At 56.1% G+C, this 25,570-nt stretch overlaps 1 protein-coding gene across 1 annotated transcript; it reads left to right on the top strand.

Annotated features, from left to right (window-relative positions):
• The first annotated feature begins 196 nt into the window (after positions 1-196).
• Positions 197-24,203, top strand: LIMD2 (LIM domain containing 2). Its single transcript, XM_073326163.1, has 6 exons — positions 197-399; positions 12,421-12,562; positions 13,820-13,949; positions 21,972-22,016; positions 22,456-22,595; positions 23,268-24,203. The coding sequence occupies exons 3-6, from the start codon at positions 13,908-13,910 to the stop codon at positions 23,425-23,427; spliced, it is 387 nt and encodes a 128-aa protein (XP_073182264.1). The 5' UTR covers positions 197-399; positions 12,421-12,562; positions 13,820-13,907; the 3' UTR covers positions 23,428-24,203.
• The last annotated feature ends 1,367 nt before the right edge of the window (positions 24,204-25,570 follow it).

The following is a 25,570-nucleotide window of genomic DNA, read 5'->3' as shown; positions in this document are numbered from 1 at the left end:
GAGAGAGGCAGGGACCTGAGGCATGTGCCCTGGAGAGATCTCCTCTGGCAAGGCTCACGTTGCCGACAGGCCAGGAAAGCCACTTGGAGTTTTATTTTGGCGGCGGCGGGGGGGCAGAGAGAGAATGGTGAGGGGGGGCTCGGAGGAGGTTGGGGGTTATAGGTTGCTTCACACAAAGGAGAAAAGCAAGGAGCCAATCACAGGCAGCAGCCTGGTGATAAAAGGACGAGCAAGGCGGCTGGAGGGAGCTGGCAGGAAGCAGCTCCCAGAGCTGAGTCTGGGCAGAAACCCCCCCCCAACACCCCCCCACACGCTTCCTGGCCAGAGGGGCGGACAGACGCTGCCGGGGAAGCCTCCCTCTGCTCTGCCTTCCCGCGAGGAGCCGTGCCCGGCCACAGGGTGAGTCCCCGTTCTGCGGGGTACGACGGGGCGCCCGAGCTCCCCGCCCGGAGGAGACAAAGCGTCGGGCTGGGGGGGTGATGGGGAGCTGCTGCTCTCGGCGAGCCCCGGCTCTGCCCCCAGCTGGGGGAGGGAGGGAGGGAGGGAGCGGGGAGCAGCCCCCCGGCGCCGGGGGGCTGGAGGGAAAGGGATGGAGAGATGCACAGGGAGGCGGACGCCGAGCCGGGGAGAAGGAGGCGCATGGACTGTGTTGCACAGCAGGGGAAAGGGGGGCTCCAGCCCTGCCCGATTTCGGGGCAGCGGGGTTCACGAGACAGGCCAGACGTAAGGGGAAGCCGCCTACAACTTTTGCTCTCCGGGGAGGGTTTCGGAGGAGGTCCAGATGGGTGGCCATTGGGGGCTGAGTCTTCAGGCTGCATGAACCCCAAGGGGTGTCTGGTTTTGGCCAGTGGTCAGGGCTCAATATGTGCCAGTTCAGAGCCCCCGGCACCCCTGGGCCGGGCCGTTCAGAGCCCCCGGCACCCCTGGGCCGGGCCGTTCAGAGCCCCCGGCACCCCTGGGCCGGGCCGTTCAGAGCCCCCGGCACCCCTGGGCTTGCCGCCTCAGTTATGAAAATAAAACAACTGCTGAGGGACCCCTCCGGGACATGGGGTCAGCCAGGGGCCAGGCGGCGTGAACCCTTAGCCCTCTGGGGAGATGGACGGGACACCTCTCTGAGCCTTGCCTGGGCTTGCAAGGAGAGGAGCTGGCCTGGAGGTGAGCAGAAGGGAGAGCCAGGGGTGATGCTGGGCTGGGGGGCGGCTGGGCTGGAGACTCAGCCCTGAAGCCGGCTGGAACGGTTTGGTTCCAACTTGTGGTCCACCAGAAATGCCTTCTTGGTCAAACTGAACCGTTTGGTGGCAATGTAGCGGTTGTGATGGAAACGTCAGCGGGTCCTGGCTAGCTTGTCTGGACCACCCCCCACTCAGTGGTAGGGGACCTGCACGTGGGTGGGGGAGATGCGAGTTCAAGGTGCTGCTCTGCCTAATTCAAAGCAGGGAACTGACTCTGGTTTTCCCACAGTCCAAGGCTATTGAGGTGTTTCTCGTGCCCTTTCTCCCCGCCCCCCCGCCCCTTCTTGTTTTCCAGCTAGCCCTCCTCACCCCCACTGTCTGCACTGCATGGTTGTGTTTTCCTCCCTTGAATTTCCCAGCCTTGGTTGATCTGTAACCTCTTCAGCAGTTCTTTGTCACATGCTGCAGTACACACCAGGGAGGGGCTGGAGGGGTTCATTTTTAATGTGATCAGAGAAACCAGAGATGGAAGATGAGCTGTTAGATCATAACTAGTTTATCCCCCTTGGCTAATGCAGGATTATTCCTGACAGTGCATTTCCTAATGTCTCATCCAGTCCAGCTTTAAACCCCTTGAGCGAGGGGCTTTCATGGCTTCCTTGGGAGATTGTTCCAGGTCTAAGAGTTTTAATAATAAAATCTTGCTCTTATCTAGCATTTTGCATACATAGATTTCAAAACACTTTCCCAGGAGATCAGGATCATTGTCCCCATGCTACAGATCGGGGGGAAAAGGAAGCACAGAGAAATGACACACTGACCCATTTGATTCAAATGGATCATTTAAAACCTAGTCCAGTTGAAACTGACAGGAAATGACTTATAGGCCCAACTTGTAGGCTGATCCCCAGTCAAGGATCAGGTCCCCATTGTGCTAGCTTGCTGTGCAAACAAAAAACCAAGAAGACAGCCCCTGAGAGTGCTCCATCTGCATGTTAGGATGCAACTGGCAGATGCAACAGACCCATTGGGTGAAAGGGTGAGAACCACGAAGCAGAGAGAGTTTAGTAGAAAAGCAGAGAGCGGCAAAGTTGAAGGGGACAGGGGAGTTTCAGATGAATTAAGCCAGTTTATAGAATGACTGGGTTTCCACACTCTCTAAAGTCTCTTACTTTTTTTTTTTTTTTGTGTGTAGTCTCCAAATCACCTTGGTCAAGAAATCCCAAATGGTTTGTGTTTGGTCTCATCAGCACTGGTACCATTCCATACTGGAGAGGTGTGGGACAGGGCTTAGTTCAATAGCATAGCCCTGCAAACTGTGACCCTCCGAGAACTCCCATCAGTGGCTGGCTGGGTTCTTGCAAGCCTTTGTTGGGAGACACGCTAGCCTGGGTGAATGGAGCCGAGCCACCCTGGAGATGGAGTTGAAGAACTCTGAGAGGTCCAATGCTGGGAGAGATGGCCTGGAGCCAAAGAGAAGCCCAGTCATGGTGTTTGAAGGGGGACTCTCAGACAGTTTATAAGGGCCATTAGCTTATGTGGAATTTACAAATGATGGGCAAGGTTTTCAGTGGGAACTAGTGGGAACCCAGGAAGAGGTTTGATTATCAGAGGACAGGAGCTCATGTTCTGAAAACTATGCCCCTTTAAGATGTCTCAGGCCGGACAACCCAAAAATGAGGGATCCCAAACCACTAATCACCATAGAAAATCTTGCCTTTTTTTCTGAGGTGCTGAACACTCCGATGTTCCATTGACTTTAATGGGACTTGTGAGTGCTCAGCATGTCTGACAAATCAAGCCTGTATCTATTTATAATGTCTCTAGCAGAAGAAAGTATAAGTGTTGAGTGTGTTTTCATATGTGAGCATCTTTAGGTACATTCTGAAAAAAGTAAGGAAATTCCCAGACAAAAACATTGTTAAGATCTAGTTACTGTTGTCAGGATGGACCAGTGGCTTCTGCTAATGCACCTTAGGAGAATGTGGTATTTGGGTTTTTTTTCAGTGCCAGAAAACCAGTACATTCTACCTTAAGATATAGGTCAGAAAGGCTCATAGAGAGAACCGCAAATTAACCGCTCAATGCCTTGTCTGTCCCATTGTCTTAGCCATTTGCCTGTAACCAACTACTGCAGATCCTCTAGTTCTTCATGCAGCTAATCATCTACCTGTGGAACTCTTAGCCGCAGTATGACTGAAAGTCCGATACCACTGGAAGATTCTAAAAGGGGACAAATGATTTTATGGCCAGTGTCATTTGCAGTACTGTGGTATTCAAACGGCCGGGCACATGGCATGTGCTGAGAGGAGCTATGGGGATCAAGAATAAATCCCGTGCGCCCATAAACAGCAACATATGCCAGTCTGGCTGCATTAGGTGTATTGCTTTTGCCAGCCCCTGAAGCATCAGGTAATGGCTGTTGCCAAGAGCGGAACACCAAATGGAGCAGTATTTTGGCATGGCAAAGCTAATGCTCTATGGGTTGGCTGGTGTCTAATTAGCTGAGCTACACAACAAGGGCCTAATCCTGAGATGAGCCAAGCACCCCTGACTCCCACTCACTTCAGTGTCCGCCATCAGGATCAGGCCCAGACGGGCTGCAGCTGGCTGGTAATAGTCCCAAGTGCAGCTATAGCGTGTGGACCCTCCCAAGGAAATGGCTTCCCTGCAGTGACACCCAAAGGCTGCCGGGAGGCTTTACCGAGCGATTGCTTAAGGGGGAATCTTTCTCTCTTGGGATCAGCCAGTGAGCCTATCATGGGAAGCCTCCTCAGCCTCTGAGGGCCATAAGGAGTCCTGGGTCACTTTCTGGGGAGCCAGTGGGCCTAGGGGGAGCAGTGTGCAGTCCATCTTGGCCAGAGGGAGGGGCACGGTGATGCAAGGAGGAGTGAAAAAGGACAAAAGTGGTCTAGAGTTTATGGGATTGTCTCCGGGGCAGCCCCATGTCCCGTAGAGCTCTGGGGCACCCCAAGTAGGAGCATGCCAGTGTCTTGATGCTTATTGGACAGACATCAGAAAGTGTCAACTCCAGCAGAAGATTCACCTCCAAACCCCATGGTACCTCTGGCCTCCTCCTGGCGAGATGGCTGGAACTGGTGTGGAGGTTCCCCTCTTGGCTCCAAATTCCTCTGACCCCCTGGCTGTGGGGGTAGAAAATCCTTCTGCCACATTGGTGGGGGGGGTCAGGACTTTACCCAGTGATAACTACAATAAACAGATGTGGCCCAGCACGTTCACCAGCCAGTTAGGTATTTACATGCCTAAATCCCACTGAAATCAATGGGCATCAAGAGCCTATATACCTTTGAGGATCTGGGCCTTATGGCACGGACTGAGCCACAGTGCCCTTAATTGTTCTCTTCACGAGAGTCAATTAGCCACAGTAATTACCACATTGCAGTCTCATGTCCAAGTCCCAAATCTCCTCAAAGCTACTCTGCTTCCCCCGGTGACTAGACTGTCCCCACCATCCCTCCAGCATCGATTACGGGCACCTGGTTTCCTGGTGGCTGGTGTTTGCATTCAGTGCAAGCCCTGCTCCACTCCGCCAATTCCACGGACGTCCAGCTGACTCTGCGCCCATCAACTGCAGCGCTTTCTCCAGACCCCTCCTTAAGACTCGTCTCTGTTGCAGTGCCCACAGGATGCTGCCGACTGAACACAGCTGGGCCCAGGGTGAGCGGAGATGAACAGTACTGCTGGGAAACCTGCGTTTTTAGTGCTAGCACATCTGCCCTCTTCCTGCCCCAGTTTTTCTGTTGTCTTGTCAGAAACCTAGCTTGAGAGCTCTCTGGGGACTGTCTTCTGACTACCCGTTTCTCAGCACCGAGCACAGTGAGCTCCCAAGCCTTGAGCAGAGCCCTGAGGCTCTACTGCAATACAAATTATATCAGTCATTTTTTAAAAAAATGACCTCTCTGCTGTGCCTCAGTTTCCCCTTGCCATAAAGTAGGGGAGTATAAAACCCGCCCTCCCGCATCTGACAGGGAGCTGAGGGGCTTGTACAGTGCTTTGAGATCCCACTGTTGAAAGGCAGTTGCTATGGATCTCAACATTCCCATCTGCCTGGTGTCCTTCCAAAGACACCTGCTCCAGCCTCTCCCATTTTGTTTCCACGGATAATTCTGGGGGTGAGTGGGAGGGTTTTTTCCTCTCCATTCCAAGGTGGTTGGTGCATTGTCGCCCCTGACAAAGGCAGTCCTGTTTCTCCTAGAAACCTATTTCTCTTCAGCGTTCTTCAGCAGCTCATCTGCAGATTTCCTTCCCACGGGCAGTCTTTCAAGAGGCAACTCGGCAGCACGATGTGGCTGGAAAAGGGATTGGAGGGATGAACTGGTAGAAGTGTGAGCTTGGTGCACTGTATCTGCATCCCAGTCCTGCAGGATTGCTGAGCGACTCCAGCTGAAGTCAATGGTAGCTGCAGGGTTAGCATCTGCCCTCATCACTGTAGGATCTGAGCACCCCTCTGAGGTAGGGCAGTGCTATTATCCCTATGTTATAGACGCAGAGCCAAGGCACAGCAAGACTAAGTGACTTGCCCAAGGTCACACAGGAAAGCTGGTAGCACAGAGGCTTGAACTCGCACCTCCTGCCTAGGGCCCTCACCACTGGGGGCATCTTTGGTCTCCCCACCTTGGCTCTAAAGGAGAATGACCCATCTGCTATTCATTCCTGGTCCATATGTTTCCCAGTGCCTCACATGCAGTACAGGTCAGAGAGCACTCGGGGGTGCTCCTAGTCTGCCACAGTCTAACCCCGCCCTTCTGTGACCTGCTCCAACTGCACTTATCCTCCCCCTCGCCCGCCTGCCCACCCCTCCAAGCGTCCAGTGAGAGCTCGCACGTGAGCCCTGAGTGTGCTCAGACCCAGGCTCTCTCCCACCTTGCACTAATGTGCGGGGGCCGGAAGGAAAACCTCACTCCTGCGGATACTCAGTTAGGTTCCCCAATGTGTTCCCTCGCCCTCTGCGAGTCCGTCTGGACCCAGCGGAGTGTATGCTCGGGCTACTGCAGCCTCCCAGCCCTGTGGCGATCAGGGTGGACGATCTAGCCCCGGCCAGTCAAGGCCCCAAAACTGATGCTATAGAAATGGGGGCACCTTTGCCCGGGGTGCAGTGAGTTTGGTGGGTCTCAGATCAGCTCCATAGGTCACAAAAATTCAGTTGGTGTCAATTGATGCCCTGGCTGGCAGTCGTGGCACAGAGGGCAAGGGCTGGATGGGCCCTGGAAACAGGGTGGGCAGAGGCACACTTATGACTCTGTGTGTGTGTGTGTGAAATTTGCGCTGCCATTGCTTGCACACAATGGCTAAGCCAGGAAAATCAACCCCAAGGGCCGTCAGGTGGGGCTCTTTCACAGATGCCTCCCTGGTGCAGAGGGAAGAGCCGTGTCTAAGGTACTGAGTGCAAATCATCCCCCTGTTCTGGCAGAGCCCGTGCTGATTTGGATCCCTGGCACCTTTCACCAGCCGGAAATTCACTCAAAGTTAGCAAATGAGGCCAGGCGCCCTTCACTGTGGCGCTGTTTCTCATGGAACCTGCAATACGGGGGAGCCTTCCTGTCCTCCGCTTTACCCTTGGGAAAGTCTGACGCAAAGGCAGGATTATCCCACCAGTAAACATACTCCTTGCAGTGTTTGTAATGGGAACCATATGCTTGAGAGGGGCCCGGTGCCTGGCTCGCTGGCCCTACAGGAAGCATTTTGGCTTTCTGAAGGGCCACTCACCAGCTGGCCAGAGATTGCTCCAGGCCTATGCCGAGTGGCCGGGGAGCAGAGAACACAGTGAGGGGAGGGCGGAAATCTTCGCCTCTGCCGTGCCGAGAGGTACCACTGCCCCTCACAAATATACTGCAGAAAGTCTCCTTAGTCCTGTCGGAGCAAATGGCAGGTGCAGATTTCACCGTGGCGGGGCAGATCATGTCCTCCGAGTGACACGCCAATGTGGAGCGACGGTGAGCAGACTACAGAGTTTGTGTGCCCGTCAGCGTGTGGAGGTTGTTCGTTGTGACGATTGGGCCCTGTTTCTTTAAATCTGTAGCAGGAAACCGGGGGTGGGGAGGGGTGGTGGGAAAGATTCGAGGCAGAAACTCTGCAGTGAAGCGGAAAGGCAGAGCAGCTTAAGGGATCGGGCTGTTTTCCTTATTCGAATAAAGTTCCTTGTTCAGTGTCAGCAGAAAGTGACTCATTTTGTAGTGCCTCGGCATTGTCGCCCGGCATTCGTGGCTGCTGGAGCCCCTCCCACCCTGCAGATACCTTCAGCTTGTCCACGGAGGCAATAATTAAATAAAAGAACGGAAGGGCCAGACCCTGAGGGCCTGACTCCGGCGCACCCTTGCTGAAGTCTCTGGGAGTTTGCCGGAGCCGGGACTTCAGGACTCTGCCCTGAGCAAGTCCAGCGTTGGCGAATTGTCATGGACGGGCACAGGCCTCCTTTGTGCTGTCCTGGTGCCCCCTCCAGCCTTGACCTGGAGGGGCGCCCTGTAATGGTGAAGGGGCAGGTCAGTCACCACTGTCTGTTCCATTCGTCCTCTCTCTGGTGACACTCCTGACAAGGGGCTGGAGGTGACTGTTCCACTGCGGGGGTCTGCGCTGAGCACCCACAAACTCATGCCACACAGGTTCCCAAACAGGCATCGGTGACAGCAACCGTTGACCTGAGAGGATGTTCCAGCTGGCAAAGTGAAGCGGGATACACGTAGTTTACTCGGCAGAGATTTTGTGCTAGGACTTAAGATGCCCCAAAGCCCCGAGGGGCTCCGCAGGGTGAGAATCCCCGCAGGAGACATTTCCCACGTCTCCCCTTCACGGCCAGCCCTGCTTACTCTCTGACAAGCTTCACTGACTGCTGCTGGGTCAGCCCAGACTTGATCCTGGCTCGGGGGAATCCACTCCCAGCGGCAGCTGGGTGATAGCCCTCCCTTTCCCAAGAACATGCGACGCAGAACGTCAACGGGGGCCATGAGAAAGCGGCACCGAGTCTGCTTGGTTATTAAACCCAAAATAATAAAGTCATTCCTTTTGTTACTGCCAGTGTGTCAAGCTGCCCGGGCTCGACGGGATAATCGATCGTTAATTAGCAGTCACTAATAGAGAGCCTCTCATCTCCGCATCTCAAAGTGCTCTACATTAGACCTGGTGGGAAACAGGTTTCCCGTCCCATGAATATATATTGACATTTTTCCCTGTCTCGGACTGGGATGAAAAGTCCAAATCTCGAAAATATTCTTGAAACAAAAAACTAATCCCCTCCCCCCCACTTTGAGTCAGTCAGGACATTCTGATCATTTCAAAACATTTTGTTTTGGTGTCGACCCTTTGTCTATTGACGAGAAAACAACTTGTTGAAAAGTTCCTGACCAGCTGTATGCTACAGACAGAATTAGCCTGGCAAAGCACCCCCCACCCCCGATGTGAGGTCTCATGGGTCACTATCACAAGCTTCACCGTGCAGGTGGGGAAACTGAGGCAGACGGTGGGAAGATGCCTTGCCCGAGGTGTCAAAGTGAATGAGTCGCAGAGCCAGGAATAGAAATGACGATAGGATAGAAACACTGGAATGCGTTACCTAGGGAGGTGGTAGAATCTCCTTCCTTAGAAGTTTTTAAGGTCAGGCTTGACAAAGCCCTGGCTGGGATGATTTAATTGGGGATTGGTCCTGCTTTGAGCAGGGGGTTGGACTAGATGACCTCCTGAGGTCCCTTCCAACCCTGATATTCTATGATTCTATGATTTAGCAGAAGTCACTGCAAACCCAGCCGTGATCACTAGGCTGCAGTGGGCTTGATTCTCATTTGCACATAAAGGGGGTGTAAATGGCACTGCCAGAGGGGTGTAGCATGGGCCTTAATCTAAATGAGAGAGAAGCCCAGTGCCTTGCGGGGGCAGGGGGGGGGGCAAATTTCTGACAGCGCTAAGGGCCAGGTTTCCAAGTGCTCGGCACCTACAATTGCACCCCCATTTTCCAGAGAGATCAACTCCCATTTAGGCAACAAGGACTCGAGTTTTCAAGAGCCCAGCATCCAGCGTGCACCCGCTGTGCGGGCCTCTTTGGGAAATGCAGCCCCCCCGTTGTGGGTGCACTGAGCCCTTGAAAGGCGGACCCATAAGGCACAAGTGGGGTGCTGCCTGTATGCTCTAGTGTGCACGACTCGCCAGTTCCCTGCACCTCTTGCTGCAGAGCATGACAATGCCGGTTCACAGGCCAGCCGAACCCTGATTGGGCAACCTCCTGTGCTGAGAGACTGGGGGCCCAACTGAAGTCAGTGGAGTTGCGCCAGGGATGAATCTGGCCCAGTCCCCTTCACCTCCATGAAAAGACAAGCTCCGTTACCTAGCTGGTTTTGGCTACTTCCTGCATTGTCACTGATAGTTGGGCCTTGTTCCAGCAGGAGTGACCTTAAGAGCGAAGCGTCCCCTGTAGTGGGTGGAAGCAAGTTGCAATCCCCCTCCTCTTCGCTCTCGCTAGGGCATAGGGCGATGTGTGGACAGGGACCCGCGACTCAGTCCCACGTCTTGGTGTGTAACGCAGACCCACACAGGCAGCAACTCTGCATATGGCTGCTCCTCTCCCTCTCCTCCGTTCACGCTGACCTGCTCTCCCTCACACAGGATTGCCTTTTCCTGCCATGCCTGTCTCTCTCTCTCTTGCTCTCTCTGCTTCATCATCTCTTTCGTTCCAGATCTCAGCCCCTCTTGTTCGCCCGCTGTCATTTTCCCACACATGCTCTAAGTACTTATCTGGCCCTCCGTTGCTGTACTATCTGAGCATCTCGCAGTCTCTAGTGTATTTATCCTCACAACAGACCTGGTCAGCAGGGCAGTGCTATTAGCCCCATTGTACAGACCGGAAACCAAGGCACAGAGAGGCTAAGAGTCTTACCCGAGATCACACAGGAAGCCAGTGGCAGGAGCAGAGAGTGGGGTCCCTGCCCACGGCACCATGCTTCCTTCCTGCTCCGTAACTATTTCTTTCTCTTCTAATAACGCTGGAAAACTATAGGAACTGAGAGGCAGTGCGGCCCAGCGGCTAGACCCTGGAGTGACCCTGCCAGGTGACCTCTTTGGGCTCAGCGACTAAGTTCAGCTGGGAATGATCCAGCCTGGAAAACCCAGGCCCTTGATGCCACCTGCAGAGTTTGCTTGTTTAACGCTGTCGTCCCGCCCAAGAGCGTGGCTGAGCGTGCAGGTCCCGTGTTGCCACACCGATTGGCCCTGTGTGACTGGCCAGGCCGGTTGGAGGATCCCAGCACATTAGCCGTCTACAGCGCACCAGGGATGTCTAGCCAGAGCTTTCTCACAGACTGATGGGTGGCTGCCGTGGGCAAAGCGCAGGGAGCAGGTGGCTGTTCTCGAGCAGCAGCACTGTGCTCTGGACAGCGGTTCTAGAGCAGAGGGGGTGGCACATGGGAAGTCTGTTCTGGATGGCTCGGAAGACGATGGAGCCTGGAAGGCAGTTCTGGAGCTGGGGGGAGTGCCCCTGTAATGCTGCTCTTGGCCACGATAACGTACATGGAAAGGCTGCTCTAGAGGCTGTTCTGGAGCGGCAGGGTTGTTCTAGAGCAGCAGGGCCATGCCCCGAAAGGCTGTTCTAGAGACATGGGTAAAGCCTCTCTGGGCTGGGACAACGACAACCCTTCTGGATGCATCTACGCTGGCAAGTATGGGCCCCGCCAGTCACTATCTGTGCAGCTCCCAGCAGCAGAGGCCGTAGTGTAGACAGGGAGCCGGCGTTCTTACCATTGTATCGTCTGACCCCGACCCCTGAGCCCGGTCTGCACTAATGCCTCCCCTGGTGGGAGCTGCCGCACTGTGGGGCCTGACCTAACTCAGGATGCTTGACCCACACTCCTGAGCACACCCTTCCCCTTGCTGCTCTCATGGCTGCCTCCCTATCCTCTGGCAGGAAGGATGTGTAGCAACATCTCCTGTTCAATCCCCGCAGAGCTGTGCCCTGAGGGGCCCCTCCACTGGGCCTAAGCTACCAAGACGAGAGGGTTTGAACTGGGTATGTGCACAGAGGGGAGGGTCTCTGTGTGCGGTCTGTGCAGGAGAAGGGATTGCAGGGGGAGCTTTGGTGAGATGTGTGGAAGGAGGGAGAGAGGGGTGGACGTGGTGGGGGCAGATGAGGAGGGAGGGGGACGGAGAGGTGCAAGGGGGAGGCTGAATGAAGCGTGTGTGTGTGTGCACACATTGGGGGGGTTGAATGAGGGTGTTCAGAGAGGTCAAGCAGGGATACAAGTAGCCGCAGAGCAGGGCCTGAGAGGTGTATATGGAGTGTGGGGGGGCAGGCTGAGGGTTATCTGGGTGGAGAGGGGAGTGGTAGACGTTGAGGGGGTGTGTAGGTGGGAGGCAGGGAGGGGGATGGGTTTGGGGAGGTGAGGGGTGTAGAGAGGGAGGGGGAGGAGCAGGTTGATGGGAGTGTGGGGTTGAGGGGCAGTTGAAAGTGTGGGGGCACATTGAGGGAGGTGGCTGAGAGGGGTGTGTGAGTGGGACATTGGGATGTGTGGAAGGTGGGGTCCGAGGGGGTGTGTGTGAGTGGGACATTGGGATGTGTGGAAGGTGGGGACCGAGGGGGTGTGTGTGAGTGGGACACTGGGGGGTGTGGAAGGTGGGGACCGAGGGTGTGTGTTTGAGTGGGACTCTGGGGGGTGTGGAGGATAGGGACTGAAGGTGTGTGTGTGAGTGGGGTATTGAAGGGAGTGTGGAGAGCAGAGTTGAGGGGAGTGTGGTGAGTGGGGCATTGGGGTGTGTGGAGGGTGGGAGTTGAGGGGTGCAAATGAGGGGGTGGTGAGGGGAGTGTTTGGGTGGGGGCTTAGGGGTGTGGACGGGGTGGGGATGAGGAGGTGTGGGGGAATGGGGCATTAAGGGTAGGTATGTGTAGGGTGGGGGTTGAGGGGTGTGAGGAGAGGAGGCAGAGGGGTGACTGAAGGTGTGGGGCATGGTGAGAGGTATGTGGAGGGCGGGGGTAGGTGAGAAACCGAGGGGCTTTCTGCATGTCTTGGCAGCTGTTTCCCCATCCATTGGTGTCTCGCTCTCTGGACATGTTTTTGGGACAGCGGGATGACACTCCCATGACCCCAGAGAACAGGCAGGGTAGGCCCCCCTGACTGGAGTGGGTTTACATCAGGGCAGTGGGGCACTGGGCAGTGCCAAGCCCACCGGCATCGGAGCCCGCGTCCCCCTCACCGCACTGGGCAATGCTGTCACTGCTCTACCAGGGCAAACTATCTCTGTGTTTTCTCTGTAGGTCTCCCCAGCCCTGAGCGTCTCCTTGGTGCTGAGAACGTCCCGTCCCCAGAGGGCCAATCTCCTGACTAGGGGCAAAGCAGCCCAGCTTGTCGCTTGGCTCCATCCCAGCCGCGGCCTCTGCTGGAGCTTGGCGGAGCCTGGTAAGAGCTTCATTTCCTTTTCAGCCCTGGTTCTGGCTGGAACAGGAAGCTTCTCGGGAGGTCCAAAGACCCCTTTGATGCTCCTAAGGAGAAAGAGGGCCCTGGTTTTCTTTTTAAGGGTGCGTGCTCTAGGGCAAGCCCCAGGATGGGGCCTGAGCCCCACAAGGTGGGTCTGGCTTGTGAACCCCCTTCTTAGTGGGCGTTTGGATCCAGGGTCCTGGTTCCGGCGGGCAGTGGCTGGCCTGCTCTGACCCCGCTGAGCACGTGCGTCTGGCCAAGTGTAACTCCGGCTGCACGGCTCGGTGGAGCAGGAAATAACAAGCAAACCACAGAGGAGACGGGAAATGAGTTGGGTAAAATTGGAGCCACTTTCTCAGGGGCTGCAAATCCTGTGCGCTCAGCCTGAGGACAGCGCGAAGCCTGCGGGGGGAGGCTTCGGCCACCTGGCCCCTCCTAGAGCTAGAGCTGAGGGTCTGTGCAGGGGGCGACCCCAGCTCTCCTGGTGCTCTCAGCACCAGAGCTCTTAAAACCACACACAGTCTGAGCGTGCCTGCTTTTCCCCACAGCTTAGCACCCCCCGGGAGCTGGGCAAGGCCCCCACCGCTTCCGATGCTCCCACAGGACCTGTCTGTCTCCATGTCAGCCTGCTCTCCCCACAGGCAGATCACTCACAACTCCCCCGCCCTCCCATGTTCAGTGTCCCTTTGATGGCCAGGCTCCCTGCCTGGGCAGAACTTCTGCGTGACTCCGGCCTGGAGCCTGGACGTGGCATGTGAACTGCTATTATTATTTATCTGTAGCACCTAGGAGCCCCAGTCATGGGCCAGGTACTGTACAATCGCCCCCAAGGGCATGCTGGGAGGCTACTATCTAGAGCCCTTGCCTTTTTCCAACTGACCCCTATTAAGGAAAGCCCAGTGACCCAGTGCAGCTACTCAGTGATCCTAGAGGCTGGACCCTGGGGAAGGAGGCAGGTGTTGTCAGGCAAGGGACAGTACTGAGGAGTTGAACCACCCCCTCCCCCTCAGTTACCAGCACCCTTTCCCCACGTCACACCGTGGAAGCCTGGAGCTGCTGCCCCCCGGGGCTGCTCTGCATATTTGCCCGGGACCCCGTTTGCGAAGTCACCCGGTCAGGGTCAAGCACACAAGCTCTATGCACCGACCCTGCCAAGCCTTGAACAGGTGGCAGCTTGTCTGGGGTGAGGGAGCGGGTCTGCCCCAACGAGCCGTGCTCCTCTTGACGTTTCCTCCCCAGATATCACGAGGGGCCAGACTTAGCCACAGCAGCCTGGCCACCAACATCAACCTCAGGATTAAGGCAAAAGACAGAGTGGGAAGGAAGCATGTTCCAGGCCAAGGGACCAGCCAGCGCGACCTCCGCTCACGTAAGTGTCCTCACCCCTGGGAGTTATTATTCCACATTGCAAGAGTCGGAAACCCCCTTCCCACAAAGGAACGGCGTGTCCTTCGGTTCCTGGGGCAGAGAGCATTCACTGAGCACTTGGGAAGATGCTTCCGGTCATGGGTGATCAGTCAGCCATTATTGCAGCTGGTTGAATAGTTAAACCCTGCTAGGTGTAATGCAAACGTACAGTGTCATGCCATCTAGGGGCAGCTGGGCCAAGTTTGACATGGCTGCTGCAGTCTTCGCTAAGAGCTCTGGGTATGCTAGTTCCAGAGGTCCAAGGTTCAATGCCCGCTGATCCACCCAGGGCGAGTGCTCCATGTGGGAGGCTTTTTTGGGGAATGCAGCTTGATGCGACACTAGGGCAGGGGTCAGCAACCTTTCAGAAACGGTGTGCCGAATCTTCATTTAGTCACTTTAATTTAAGGTTTCACGTGCCAGTCATACATTTTACCGTTTTTTAGAAGGTCTCTCGCTATAAGTCTATATATTATATAACTAAACGATTGTCGTATGTAAAGTAAACAAGGTTTTCAAAATGTTTAAGAAGCTTCATTTAAAACTAAATTAAATTATGACGCCGGCTCACTCAGCCCATTGCCGGCTTGGGGTTTCGTTCACCTAGGCCAGTAGCAGCCTGAGCGGGGCCTGAGGCCAGAACCCCAGACTGGCAGGGGGCTGAGCAGGGCCTGCGGCCAGGATCCCAGCCGGCAAGGAGCCGTCAACCAGAACCCCAGACTGGCAGCGGGCTGAGCGGGGCCTGCGGCTGGGACGCTGGCTGGCAAGGGGCCGGCAGCCAGAACCCCAGACTGGCAGCGGGCTGAGCGGGGCCTGCGGCTGGGACGCTGGCTGGCAAGGGGCCGGCAGCCAGAACCCCAGACTGGCAGGGGGCTGAGCGGGGCCTGTGGCTGGGACCCCGGCTGGCAAGGAGCTGGTGGCCAGGACCCCAGATCGGCAGTGGGCTGAGCGGCTCAGCCCGCTGCTGGTCTGGGGTTCCGTCCGCCGGCTCCTGCCAGCCAGGGCCCCGCTCAGCCCCCTGCCGATCTGGGATCCCAGCTCTGCCCACATACAGTGGGAACCTACCTTCTCCCTGGTTCTAGCCCATTCTCTTCCTCGCTCTCCACACTGAGCTGAGGGTGGGAGTGCACTGAGCACAGGGCTGGGGGTGAAGGAGCAGGTCTGGGGGTTGGGGTGCAGGGTCCGGCCAGGAGCTAGAATGAGGGAGGGGGCTCAGGGTTGGGGCAGGAGTTCTGGGTGTGGAGTGCTTTCCTGGGCAGCTCCCATTTTGTGTGAGGGGTGCAGGTGGGAATGTGGGGGTGGGGGTGCAGGAGCTCCCGTTTGGTGCTCAGGGTGGGGGTGGGAATGTGGGGGGTGCAAGAGTCAAGGCAGAAGGCTGGGGGTGTGGGCTAGGATTGTGGGGGTGCTCCCAGCCCCCTGCCCAGAGCAGCTCACGGCAGGGGGCTGGAGGGGATATGCCCTAATTCCATCCCCATGCCCCAAGACCCGCCCCTGCCTCTTCTGCGGCTCCGCTACCCCCCTCCCTGGCAAGGGCCATCAGCTGATCCCCAGCAGGGAGGGAGAGGAGGAGTGGCAGGACCCCAGCAGGCTGGGGGAAGAGGCAGGGGAGGGGGAGAGGAGGAGGGGCAGGACCCCAGCAGGCTGGGGGAAGAGGCGGGGGAGCAGGGAGAGGATGAGGGGCAGGACCCCAGCAGGCTGGGGGAAGAGGAGGGGCAGGGGGGAGCTGGGCTGCCCTGCAGCAGCCTCTGGCAGGACCAAGCTTCTTCACCCTGCCCGCATGGGGGCGGAGAAGAGTGGGCTGGGGCGGGCAGGATTTTTAATGGCTCGCTGCTGCCTGCCGGGGTCCCAGCCTGGGTTCGGCAGTGGGCTGAGCGGGGCCGGCGGCTGGGACCCCGGCTGGCAGCAGCGAGCCATTAAAAACCGGCTCGCGTGGCCCCCTGGGCTGGAGGCTTGTATTCCTCACTCTGGTCGCGACGTGGCCGTGATCCCTGGTGTTTTCACCCTCTTTAGCATGACCGTGTCTTCTTCCAAAACTGCATCGGTCACCATTGACCATGTTTCAGTCGTCCAATCAGGGAGCAGAGATGACGCCACGTGACTGGGCTGACCGTCCAGACAACAGGGACGGTGACTAGTCTGAGCAACAAATTCACTACTATCCAGGGGTGCTGGAACAGTTTTTATAGTGGGGGGGGGGCTAAGAGCCATTGAACCGAACTGCAAACCCTGTGTGTAATAGAAACCACTTCAAGCCAGGGGGTGCGTCCACACTCCTAGTTCCAGCACCTATGCTACTGACCCATTGGCTGCAAACAACGGGCCCAGACTATCTGGAGGATACTGACCAGCACCGACCATGTTAGAAAAGAATCGGGCTCAGCGATGTCTTAAGGAAGGGTTTGATCAGAGGTGGTGCCTTTTGGGCCGGCTTTTCACAAGAGCTCAGCGTGTTGGGTGCTGAGCACTGGTGAAAATCGGGCCATTAAATATCACAGTGGGGACTGCTGAGTACTTTGGAAAATCTGCCCCCCAGTTGCGACTGACAAGCAATCGGAAATTTGACCCCAAGGAAGCAGAAATCTGATTAGCTGGGTCTGTGGCCGGCCCGCCGTGTTACCGCTCCCCCCTTTCCTGCCTTGTGGTGCTGAGTGCTTATTTGTGTTTCCATGGCAGTCTGTGACCTCCATCAGGAGCATATGTGTCATTTAGGATCAGACTAGGCAGAGATGGAAAAAGACCTGAGAACATCCCCTGCTAGGACAGGAGCTAGTCCTTCCCCTTCCATAGTGCACTTGACTGGAGGCTGCTGAGAAGCGCTGAGACATGGGACATTGCCATTAGATCTGCCCATGGACGTATTTCAGCTTCAAAGTGATGATGTTTTTCCCGGTTCAGCGAAGTTGTTCCTGGGGGCACTGAGACGGTCTCCCATAGTATTCTTGTCAGCAAGTTAAGGAAGTATGGGCTGGATGAATGCACTATAAGGTGGGTAGAAAGCTGGCTAGATTGTCGGGCTCAACGGGTAGTGATCAATGGCTCCATGTCTAGTTGGCAGCCGGTATCAAGTGGAGTGCCCCAAGGGTCGGTCCTGGGGCCGGTTTTATTCAATATCTTCATAAATGATCTGGAGGATGGTGTGGATTGCACTCTCAGCAAATTTGCGGATGATACTAAACTGGGAGGAGTGGTAGATACGCTGGAGGGGAGGGATAGGATACAGAAGGACCTAGACCAATTGGAAGATTGGGCCAAAAGGAATCTGATGAGGTTCAATAAGGATAAGTGCAGGGTCCTGCACTTAGGACGGAAGAACCCAATGCACAGCTACAGAGTAGGGACCGAATGGCTAGGCAGCAGTTCTGCGGAAAAGGACCTAGGGGTGACAGTGGACGAGAAGCTGGATATGAGTCAGCAGTGTGCCCTTGTTGCCAAGAAGGCCAATGGCATTTTGGGATGTATAAGTAGGGGCATAGCGAGCAGATCGAGGGACGTGATCGTTCCCCTCTATTCGACATTGGTGAGGCCTCATCTGGAGTACTGTGTCCAGTTTTGGGCCCCACACTTCAAGAAGGATGTGGATAAATTGGAGAGAGTCCAGCGAAGGGCAACAAAAATGATTAGGGGACTGGAACACATGAGTTATGAGGAGAGGCTGAGGGAGCTGGGATTGTTTAGCCTGCAGAAGAGAAGAATGAGGGGGGATTTGATAGCTGCTTTCAACTACCTGAAAGGGGGTTCCAAAGAGGATGGCTCTAGACTGTTCTCAATGGTAGCAGATGACAGAACGAGGAGTAATGGTCTCAAGTTGCAGTGGGGGAGGTTTAGATTGGATATTAGGAAAAACTTTTTCACTAAGAGGGTGGTGAAACACTGGAATGCGTTACCTAGGGAGGTGGTAGAATCTCCTTCCTTAGAGGTTTTTAAGGTCAGGCTTGACAAAGCCCTGGCTGGGATGATTTAACTGGGAATTGGTCCTGCTTTGAGCAGGGGGTTGGACTAGATGACCTTCTGGGGTCCCTTCCAACCCTGATATTCTATGATTCTATGAGTGTGCTGGCCAGGTACAGAGATGTCTGGGCAGACTGTGTGTAGTCCGAGCGGGAGCTAGGCACAGAGTGATCTGGACCCATTTACCCATCGATGACGAGATGTGCAGGTCAGTTACATGGGCGTCTGTGGGACTGCGTGGAGGTTTCGCTCTGCAGTTGACCCCTTGCAAAGGGGCAGCTTCTTTTCTAAATCCTGCAGCTGCTTCTGCCCAGCCAGGGGAGTCCATCTGGTTTCACAGGGCCTGATTCTCTTCTCCTTCCTACAGATCTCTCTCCATTAACGTCAGTGGGTGACTCCAGGCTTGGGCTGGTGTGAGTGAGGGCTTGTCTTCACCTACAGCAGCACAGCTCTCCCGTCGGCGTCTCCCGACAGGTGGTAGCTATGTTGACGGGAGAAGCCCTCCGGTCGGCACAGCGCTGTCTACATGGAGGGTAAGGTTGGAGTAACTCCGTGGCTCAGGGGTGTGGTTTTTTCACACCCCTGCGTGACGTAGTTATACCGATATAGGGCTGTAGCGTAGACCTGGCCTGAGAGAGGAATTTGGCCCCTGGCCTTAGCTGTATTGTGCCAGGCACTGAGAACAGCTGGGAAATGTCTGCAGAGGCGGCTCCTGGAAATGGGCATTTCCAGCATGTGTGTTACACAAACTGTTTCCCCCACAATACCGATGGAGCCAGAGGGAGAAGAGGCGGTGCTGGGAAAGGAGAGGGAGAATCAAGGGGGTGGCTGGAGAGAGAGGGGGAGGCTGTTCCAGACAGCAGGCGCTGGAGAGAAGACTCTTGCAGTACCAGGCTCTTGTGGGGGGACAGAGCGGAGGCTGGGGAGGGAGGGGAAGGAGAGAGTCGGTCAGGGGTGTCTTTGAAGCAGCAGCCAAGCCTGGAGTTACAAAGCTATAGCAAGCAGGGCTGAAACTGACATATTTTCATTACCCAGTTCATTGACTTCCCTGCATCCTGAGTTGGGTTACGCTGCTGAGTAACTTGCTAGAAGCCCATTAACCCCTTTGTTCCTGAACGGCTGTTTGAGCGATGAACTCTGTGGGCCTGATTCTCCACCGCCACGTGCGACACACAGTCACTTACGCCAGTGCTCCCAGATCACACTGGGAGCCACACTCGCATTGCACTGTCAGTGACAAGCCAGGGGAGCAGAGTCAGGCCACTGGGTGGAGCGGGTGAGGTGATGGGGCAGATGAAGCAGGGGTGGAGTGGCAGTAGAATCTCTGGTAACCAGGGCTGGGGGAGATGATACAGCTGACATTGGCGGCCCCAGGGTGCAGGGCCCTGTGTGCCACCGGAGTGTTGTTAAGCACACGGGATCCTTTTCAGGGGAAAAGGCAATACACCACGTTTATTGAAGATACAACAATTAGCATATGCATTTAATTACATTACACACACACACACTCAGCACCGCAAGTCGATCTTATAGTTACCAGTCCAGAGTCTGGATCAATTAGCGGCCAGCTCGGTTGATCACGGGTAGGGAGGAGCCGGGTTCTGTCGGTCACGACATGATGTTCCGGGGAAGTCTTGGCAGGACGAACCCCAAGTTTTATGGCAAGGCACCCTGTTTACATAGTGATTTTTTTTATTGGGACCAATGAGTTTTGCACATCATTAATTGTTGTTTGACAAGTGCTTTTTCTTTTCTTTTGTTTTGTTTTTTATTAAGTTTTTAAGGGAGTTATTTTACACTGGTTTTGATCATAACTATTTTGTTTTTATTGATAGGTGCTTGTTTTATTTTTTGAGTTGTTAATTTGCCCTTTTTTGACATTTTAATAGGGGCGTGTTGCAGCCTCCTGGCGCTCTTGTGTTTGCCTCTGGGTTTTTTGTTGTTTTTTGAATATTTGGTTGAGTGATGACCTTTGCACTTACTTTTTAATATATGTTTTTCATTTACACACAAAACAGAATTAATCTACACAGAACATTTTGAACAGGAACACTAAATTGCAATGCAAAAGAAAAACAAGTACAGCATTCTTTTACTTACTTTAAAATGCTAAACCTACAACAAAGTGGTGACCCTTAAAGGTTTGTTACTGCCTTGAAATTAGTCCAGACACAAAGAAATTCTGGCTGATACATTTCTACCAATGGCACATTAGGCCATTCCTTTTTGCTACTCAAAATACATTTAATAATAGGAGGACTTGTGGCACCTTAGAGACTAACAATGAAGACTAATCCGATGAAGTGAGCTGTAGCTCACGAAAGCTTATGCTCAAATAAATGGGTTAGTCTCTAAGGTGCCACAAGTCCTCCTGTTCTTGTTGCAAATACAGACGAACACGGCTGCTACTCTGAAACCTACATTTCATAATGTAATTTATTATTTTATTATTTTTATATTAAATGATACAAAATACAAAATATAAAATTTTGCTACTGCTTGGCCCCCTTTTGATCCCTGAAGACCAATTCTTGAGGGGGGCATGTGTTATACAACTGGTTCATAGCAATATCCGGAGAGGCCATTTAAGCTGATGGTTGTAATTTCACAAACATTCTTTTTGTTCAACAGCACGTACAACATGTCCAGCAAACAAACACTGGACAATATTAACGCAACTAGTAACGGGTGAGACATAATAGACAATGTGCCCCTAGAGGTCGGGGACCAGCCTGTAGAAACGTCGTACCGGTGATAGGCTGTTAGATATTTTTTAGACCTAGCAATTGTTAGCATGTTTTTATTTGCAGGTAATATTTGAATGACGCATTTCCCTATATTCCTTTGTGTCTGTGCTTTCGCTGAGATTATTAACCGGGTCGATCCTTTTGGGGGGAGGCAAATGGAGCAGAGCAAGTAACTCTCCAATGAGCTGCCGTCTGTTTAATGCAGCTGGCATTGCGTTAGTGTCTGTGCTTGGGGGGGCTGCGGGGGGGGAAGTGAAGGAGTTAAAGAGGAAGGCTGGTTTTGTGGCTGAGATAATGGATCGGGATTCAGGAGCTCTAGGTTCAATTCTCTGGTGTGCCACAGGCTGGCTGGGTGACCTTGGGCAAATCACTTGACCGGTCTGTGCTCAGTTCCTCATCTGTAAAATGGAGACTTCCTTTTTCTCACCCTTCAGCTGGTTTCTCTCTTTGGCTTTGGGGAACTCTTTGGGGAAGCAACTAGGGGTCTGTGCAGCGCCTACTGCGATGGGGCCCTGAGCTCAGCTGCAGTGTCTCAGCACGGCCGTAATACAACGAAAGAATAAGTGCAGCCAGCCAGTCAGATCACTGACCAGATTATGGGCTGCAGTTGTGGGTGAATGTGTCAACGAGCATAATTCCCGAGCCATGGATTAAGGGTGGCCATCATACACTAAGCTCTTGCTTGGCCTGTCTCATTATGAAATCTCTGGTCTTCCTGTATGACGAGGGACAGCAGGTAGAGTGGGGTGAAGCCGCTAGCCCCCAAACTCTGGTCTGCAATGCCTGAGGATTCAGAGGCTGAGGGCTGTGTCCGCCAGTCTGGTACCCGTGTTGATTGGGGGTGGGGGCACATTTTCAAAAGCGCTCAGGTCCCAATTAGGGGTCAGAGTAAAGGCCAGACTTCTTAAAAGTGGACCCAACATGCTGAGCCCTGGAAAAATCTGGCCCTGACTGTGGGGGCTGAGCTTTTGAAAATGCTGACCTAAGCATGTTGAGTGCCCTCTAGTGGGACTACTTAGTACAGCAAATGCCCGTTGGACTACGTTACCCAGAAGCCTTAGGAGGAAGTCGGTGCTTTCTCGCATGGAGCGTGAAAAATAAAGCCCCGTGTGTCATCAGCAACAAACCTAAAAGTTCCTTATAAAAGGAACCTCCTCCCACACGTGTCTAATCTGCCACGACCTCCCTGCTTCCCAGCCAGGCAGGAGGCGTCTCTTCGCTGCCTGGCCGGCTCCTTCTCCTGCTGCAGGCTGCGGGAGTCTCTCACTTGGATTCTCTCCCCCTTTTAGGAGGCGAGGAGCACCCCTGGGGGCAGCGCGGTGCAGCGCTCCAAGGTACCTGACCCGCACGACCGCCTCGTGCCAGTCCCCGCGCTAGGGGCGGCCGCATCACGCAAAGGCAATGGGTGGGTCCGGCGTGCGGGGGCTGGGGCAGGGTGGCTTTTGCCCGGCGAGCGTGACAGGTGATGTATGGAAAGAACAGATCACGAGGCAGCCGGTACCCACAGCCACCTTGTCCCCTGGGCCTGTAGCCGCTGTCAAGCGAAGCGAAGCGGGGCTGGGCTGGGTCAGAGTTGGGGTGGAAACCTCCAAGGAAGAGCTATTTGCTGGGGGGGGGGTGGCTCTGGTTTGCACAGGCCCAGTGCCCCAGCATTCGGGCTAATTTGAAACGCTGCTAAGGACCCAGCGGGAGGGCTGGGGGGGGGGGCACCTGTGTTTCCTTGACGCTGGCGGGTGCTCAGCAGCGTCTCCCTTTGGTTTCTGTGCGGCTCAGTCGTTCAGCCTGAAAGCCCAGGTGAAGGAGATGTGCGCGGCCTGCCAAAAACCCGTCTACCCCATGGAGCGGCTGGTGGCCGATAAATTCGTCTTCCATAACGCCTGCTTCTGCTGCAAGCACTGCCATGCCAAGCTCAGGTGAGGAGGGGGCTGGGCTGGGCTGGGGAAGGTTGGGCTGAGCCTCCCGGAGTCACAGCCCGTTGCTCAAACTCGGGCTTAAGTGCTGCAGTCCTAAGAAAAGCCGTGCCAGGCGGGGCACCGCCCAGAGCTCTCCCGGAGGTGCCCGAGGACCGGAACGCTGCTCCGGCCGGAGTGGGCTGCCCAGGTGTTCCCGCGTGGCTGGAGCCGAGGTATTAAGGGAGGAAGCTCGAAAGTCGGTTGAATGCAACCAGCGGGCCCCCGAGCACTGACGCGGCCCCAGGTCCCAGGCCAGCCCGCGCTGGGCCAGAGGGAAAGCCGGGAGTCGCGGGAGCGTCGCTAGCTCCCCAAAGGCTGGGTCGGGAGTTTGGAAGGGCGTTTCCAAGACCCTCTATCCTAAAAACCCAGCCCCAGCTGGGAGCAAGGCCACGTGTCCGCGCGGGGGGTGGAGGCTGCGTGCCCGGGGACAGGCCTTTTCTCCCGTCTTCCACCGCCTCCCCTCCCCGAGCCGCTCCGCTCCGGCCCCGCTCCGCCCGCCTCGCCTCCTCCCGGGTGACATCGCTGCGCTGTCGCTCCTCGAGTTCCCGTTGCGCCCCCTCGTGGCCTCCCGGCGCCTCCCGGCGCTCGGCTGGGCGCCCCCGGGCCTGCTGATCGCAGCCTCCCTCCTTTCAGCCTGGGGAGCTACGCGGCGCTGCACGGGGAGTTCTTCTGCAAGCCCCACTTCCAGCAGCTGTTCAAGAGCAAAGGCAACTACGACGAGGGGTTCGGGCGCAAGCAGCACAAGGAGCTGTGGGCGCACAAGGAGGTGGAGAGCGGGACCAAGACGGCGTGATGGGGGGGGGGCCCGTTCCCGCCCCCTCCCGCCCCGAACCCAGAAGGGGCAACGCGGGGCGTAAGGCTGAACCCGGGGCTGACTGAGCTGCTGTAAAGCAAAGGCGACCCGCAGAGCCGGCTGGGGTCAGGCGGACGCCGCTTGGCTCCAAGCAGCCCCCGGGGCTGGGGCGGGGCGTCCTTTGGCAGGTGAAGGACCTGCTGGGGCGGGAGGGTTCTGGGACGCGCAAGGCTCAGTGGGGACGGTTGGAGGGGGCCGACCTGAATTGAGCATAAGGCTTGAGAGCAGGTGCTCGGTGGGAGACGGTCAGGGCTGGCCTGGGCATATGGGGTGGTTCCCCTAATATCTATAGGGCCCCCCCCCGCTTACAGAAATCGGGGAAGAGCCACTGGGTGCCCACCAGACGGGCATGCAACGCGCATTACCTTTAACCCCCGTCCCCATTCACGAGGCCCAGGTGTCTGCCGCCCTGGAGAAGGGGGCAGCTGGAGTCCACAGAACCAGTGCCCTGGTGTCACCCCCCCCCACCCCCGTCCTGCCTGCTGGTGCTGGCGGGAGGGGGGAGAAGCGGGGGGCGGGTCGCTCTTTGGGTTGCAGCAGCTCAGGTCAGCTGGGGTTGATCAGCCGTCACGATGTTGCCCCGTGCCTGTTTAACGTTGTCTGTCTGGTTTTTCTATTTGCCGTCGATTGGTACGTTCTGCACCAGAGCCCGGGCTGGCGGCCCCCGGCCACGCGCTTGTTTTGATTATTTTTGTAATACAAGGTTTCTGAGCCTTGCCTGCCTCATTTTGCTTTCTGCGGGGGGTCAGAGCCGATGGTGGGTGTGGCTGCCTCCTGCTGGCCAGATGGTAGAGTTGACTGCCCCAGAGAGCCCCCGCTTTGCCGGCCACATGGACAGGAGGTGGGGTGGTTGGTGCCTCCCCTGCCTGGCATTCGTACCAGGACCGTTCAGGTAGCATTTCTACCAGCGAGGCACAGGGGAGACTCCCCATGACTGCGCTGGGCTGACCTGGCCGTCACCACAGGTGCCACAAAGCGCTGAGCCCGTCCCCGGAACGGCAGCCAGGGTGTCTGAGCAGGGGCCAGGCAGCAAGCAAAGCGGTGGAGGCTGCAGCGTGTGCGTTGCACAAGTGTACACGTGCGCCTCTGGCGGAGGGTGGGTGCAGACAAAGCAGAACAAATATCCTGACAAAGAGCTGCCCTCCAGAACACGCAGAGCAAGGTGCCTGACGGGGTTAGAGACGGATGGGCGAGGCTGGCTAGAGGCCGAGCCGTGACCCAAGCGCGGCGCTGGTGTAAGAGAGGCTGGCGTGCCAGAGAGGCTTCCCCATTCAACCAGAACCGCTGGACAGACCAGCTGCAGGTCAGCGCGCGTTTCCCCCGTGAACAGCTCAGCCCCTGGTGAGGATGGGGGAGGTGGTTTGCAGCCCTCTCCCTGTCCGCCAAAGCCATGTTCTACAGTATCACGACTCAATCCAACCCATGTGGCTTTCTGATGAGCCCAAGGTAGCTACAGGGTGTGGCCACAGGCTTCCTGCAGCAAGTCATTGGGCCGCTCTGTGCCTCAGTTTCCCCATCACCAAACTGGGGCGCAGTGAGCCCGACCCACCTTCCAGGGGCAGCGGTGAGGCTCCATTAGGTTAAGTCGCGGGCTCGGCCCAAGCCTGGAAGGCACACGGGCTGTGTGAGGGCCGAGCCCAGCCCATGCGCTGCCCAGTACGTGCCAAGCATCTGGCAGCGTCAGCGTTGTATGTACTGGGCTGAGCTCCAGTCAGGGGCGGAAGCTCTTTAAACAGCTCCCTTTGTCACAGCTGCGGTGGGCGAGGGACGCTGAACCTCCAGGGTGGGCCTGCCTGGCCAGTGCTGGGTCCCACACCGTGTGTCCTAAAGCCTTGGCCCTAGGCCAGCCTGGGCCTGAGCTAACTGGGTTGTGCTGGGCTCGGTGCAGGGGCCAGGCAGCCTGCTCTCCTCACTGTCCCCCACCCCGAATGCCTGGGCCACGAAGCGGGAGCATGTAATGGCCAGGGGGGGCCAGGCCGATGCTCCAGGCTGCCCGGGGGGCAGAGGCAGGCACCAGTGCTGGTCGGACACGGATTGGCTTGGCCGGGTGCTTGGCTACGGGCACTGTGGAGTCGGGCACCCA

The sequence above is a fragment of the Lepidochelys kempii genome, chromosome 27 (genome assembly GCF_965140265.1).
Source record: "Lepidochelys kempii isolate rLepKem1 chromosome 27, rLepKem1.hap2, whole genome shotgun sequence".
Lineage (NCBI taxonomy): Eukaryota > Metazoa > Chordata > Testudines > Cheloniidae > Lepidochelys > Lepidochelys kempii.
The sequence above is the reverse complement of the archived record's forward strand: the minus strand, read 5'-3'. Positions and strand labels throughout refer to the sequence as shown.

Coding starts and splice junctions, on each gene's coding strand:
- LIMD2 (XM_073326163.1), top strand. CDS start 13,908: ATGTTCCAGGCCAAGGGACCAGCCAGCGCGACCTCCGCTCAC. Junction 22,017..22,455: donor GCGCGGTGCAGCGCTCCAAG/GTACCTGACCCG, acceptor TGTGCGGCTCAG/TCGTTCAGCCTGAAAGCCCA. Junction 22,596..23,267: donor CACTGCCATGCCAAGCTCAG/GTGAGGAGGGGG, acceptor CCCTCCTTTCAG/CCTGGGGAGCTACGCGGCGC.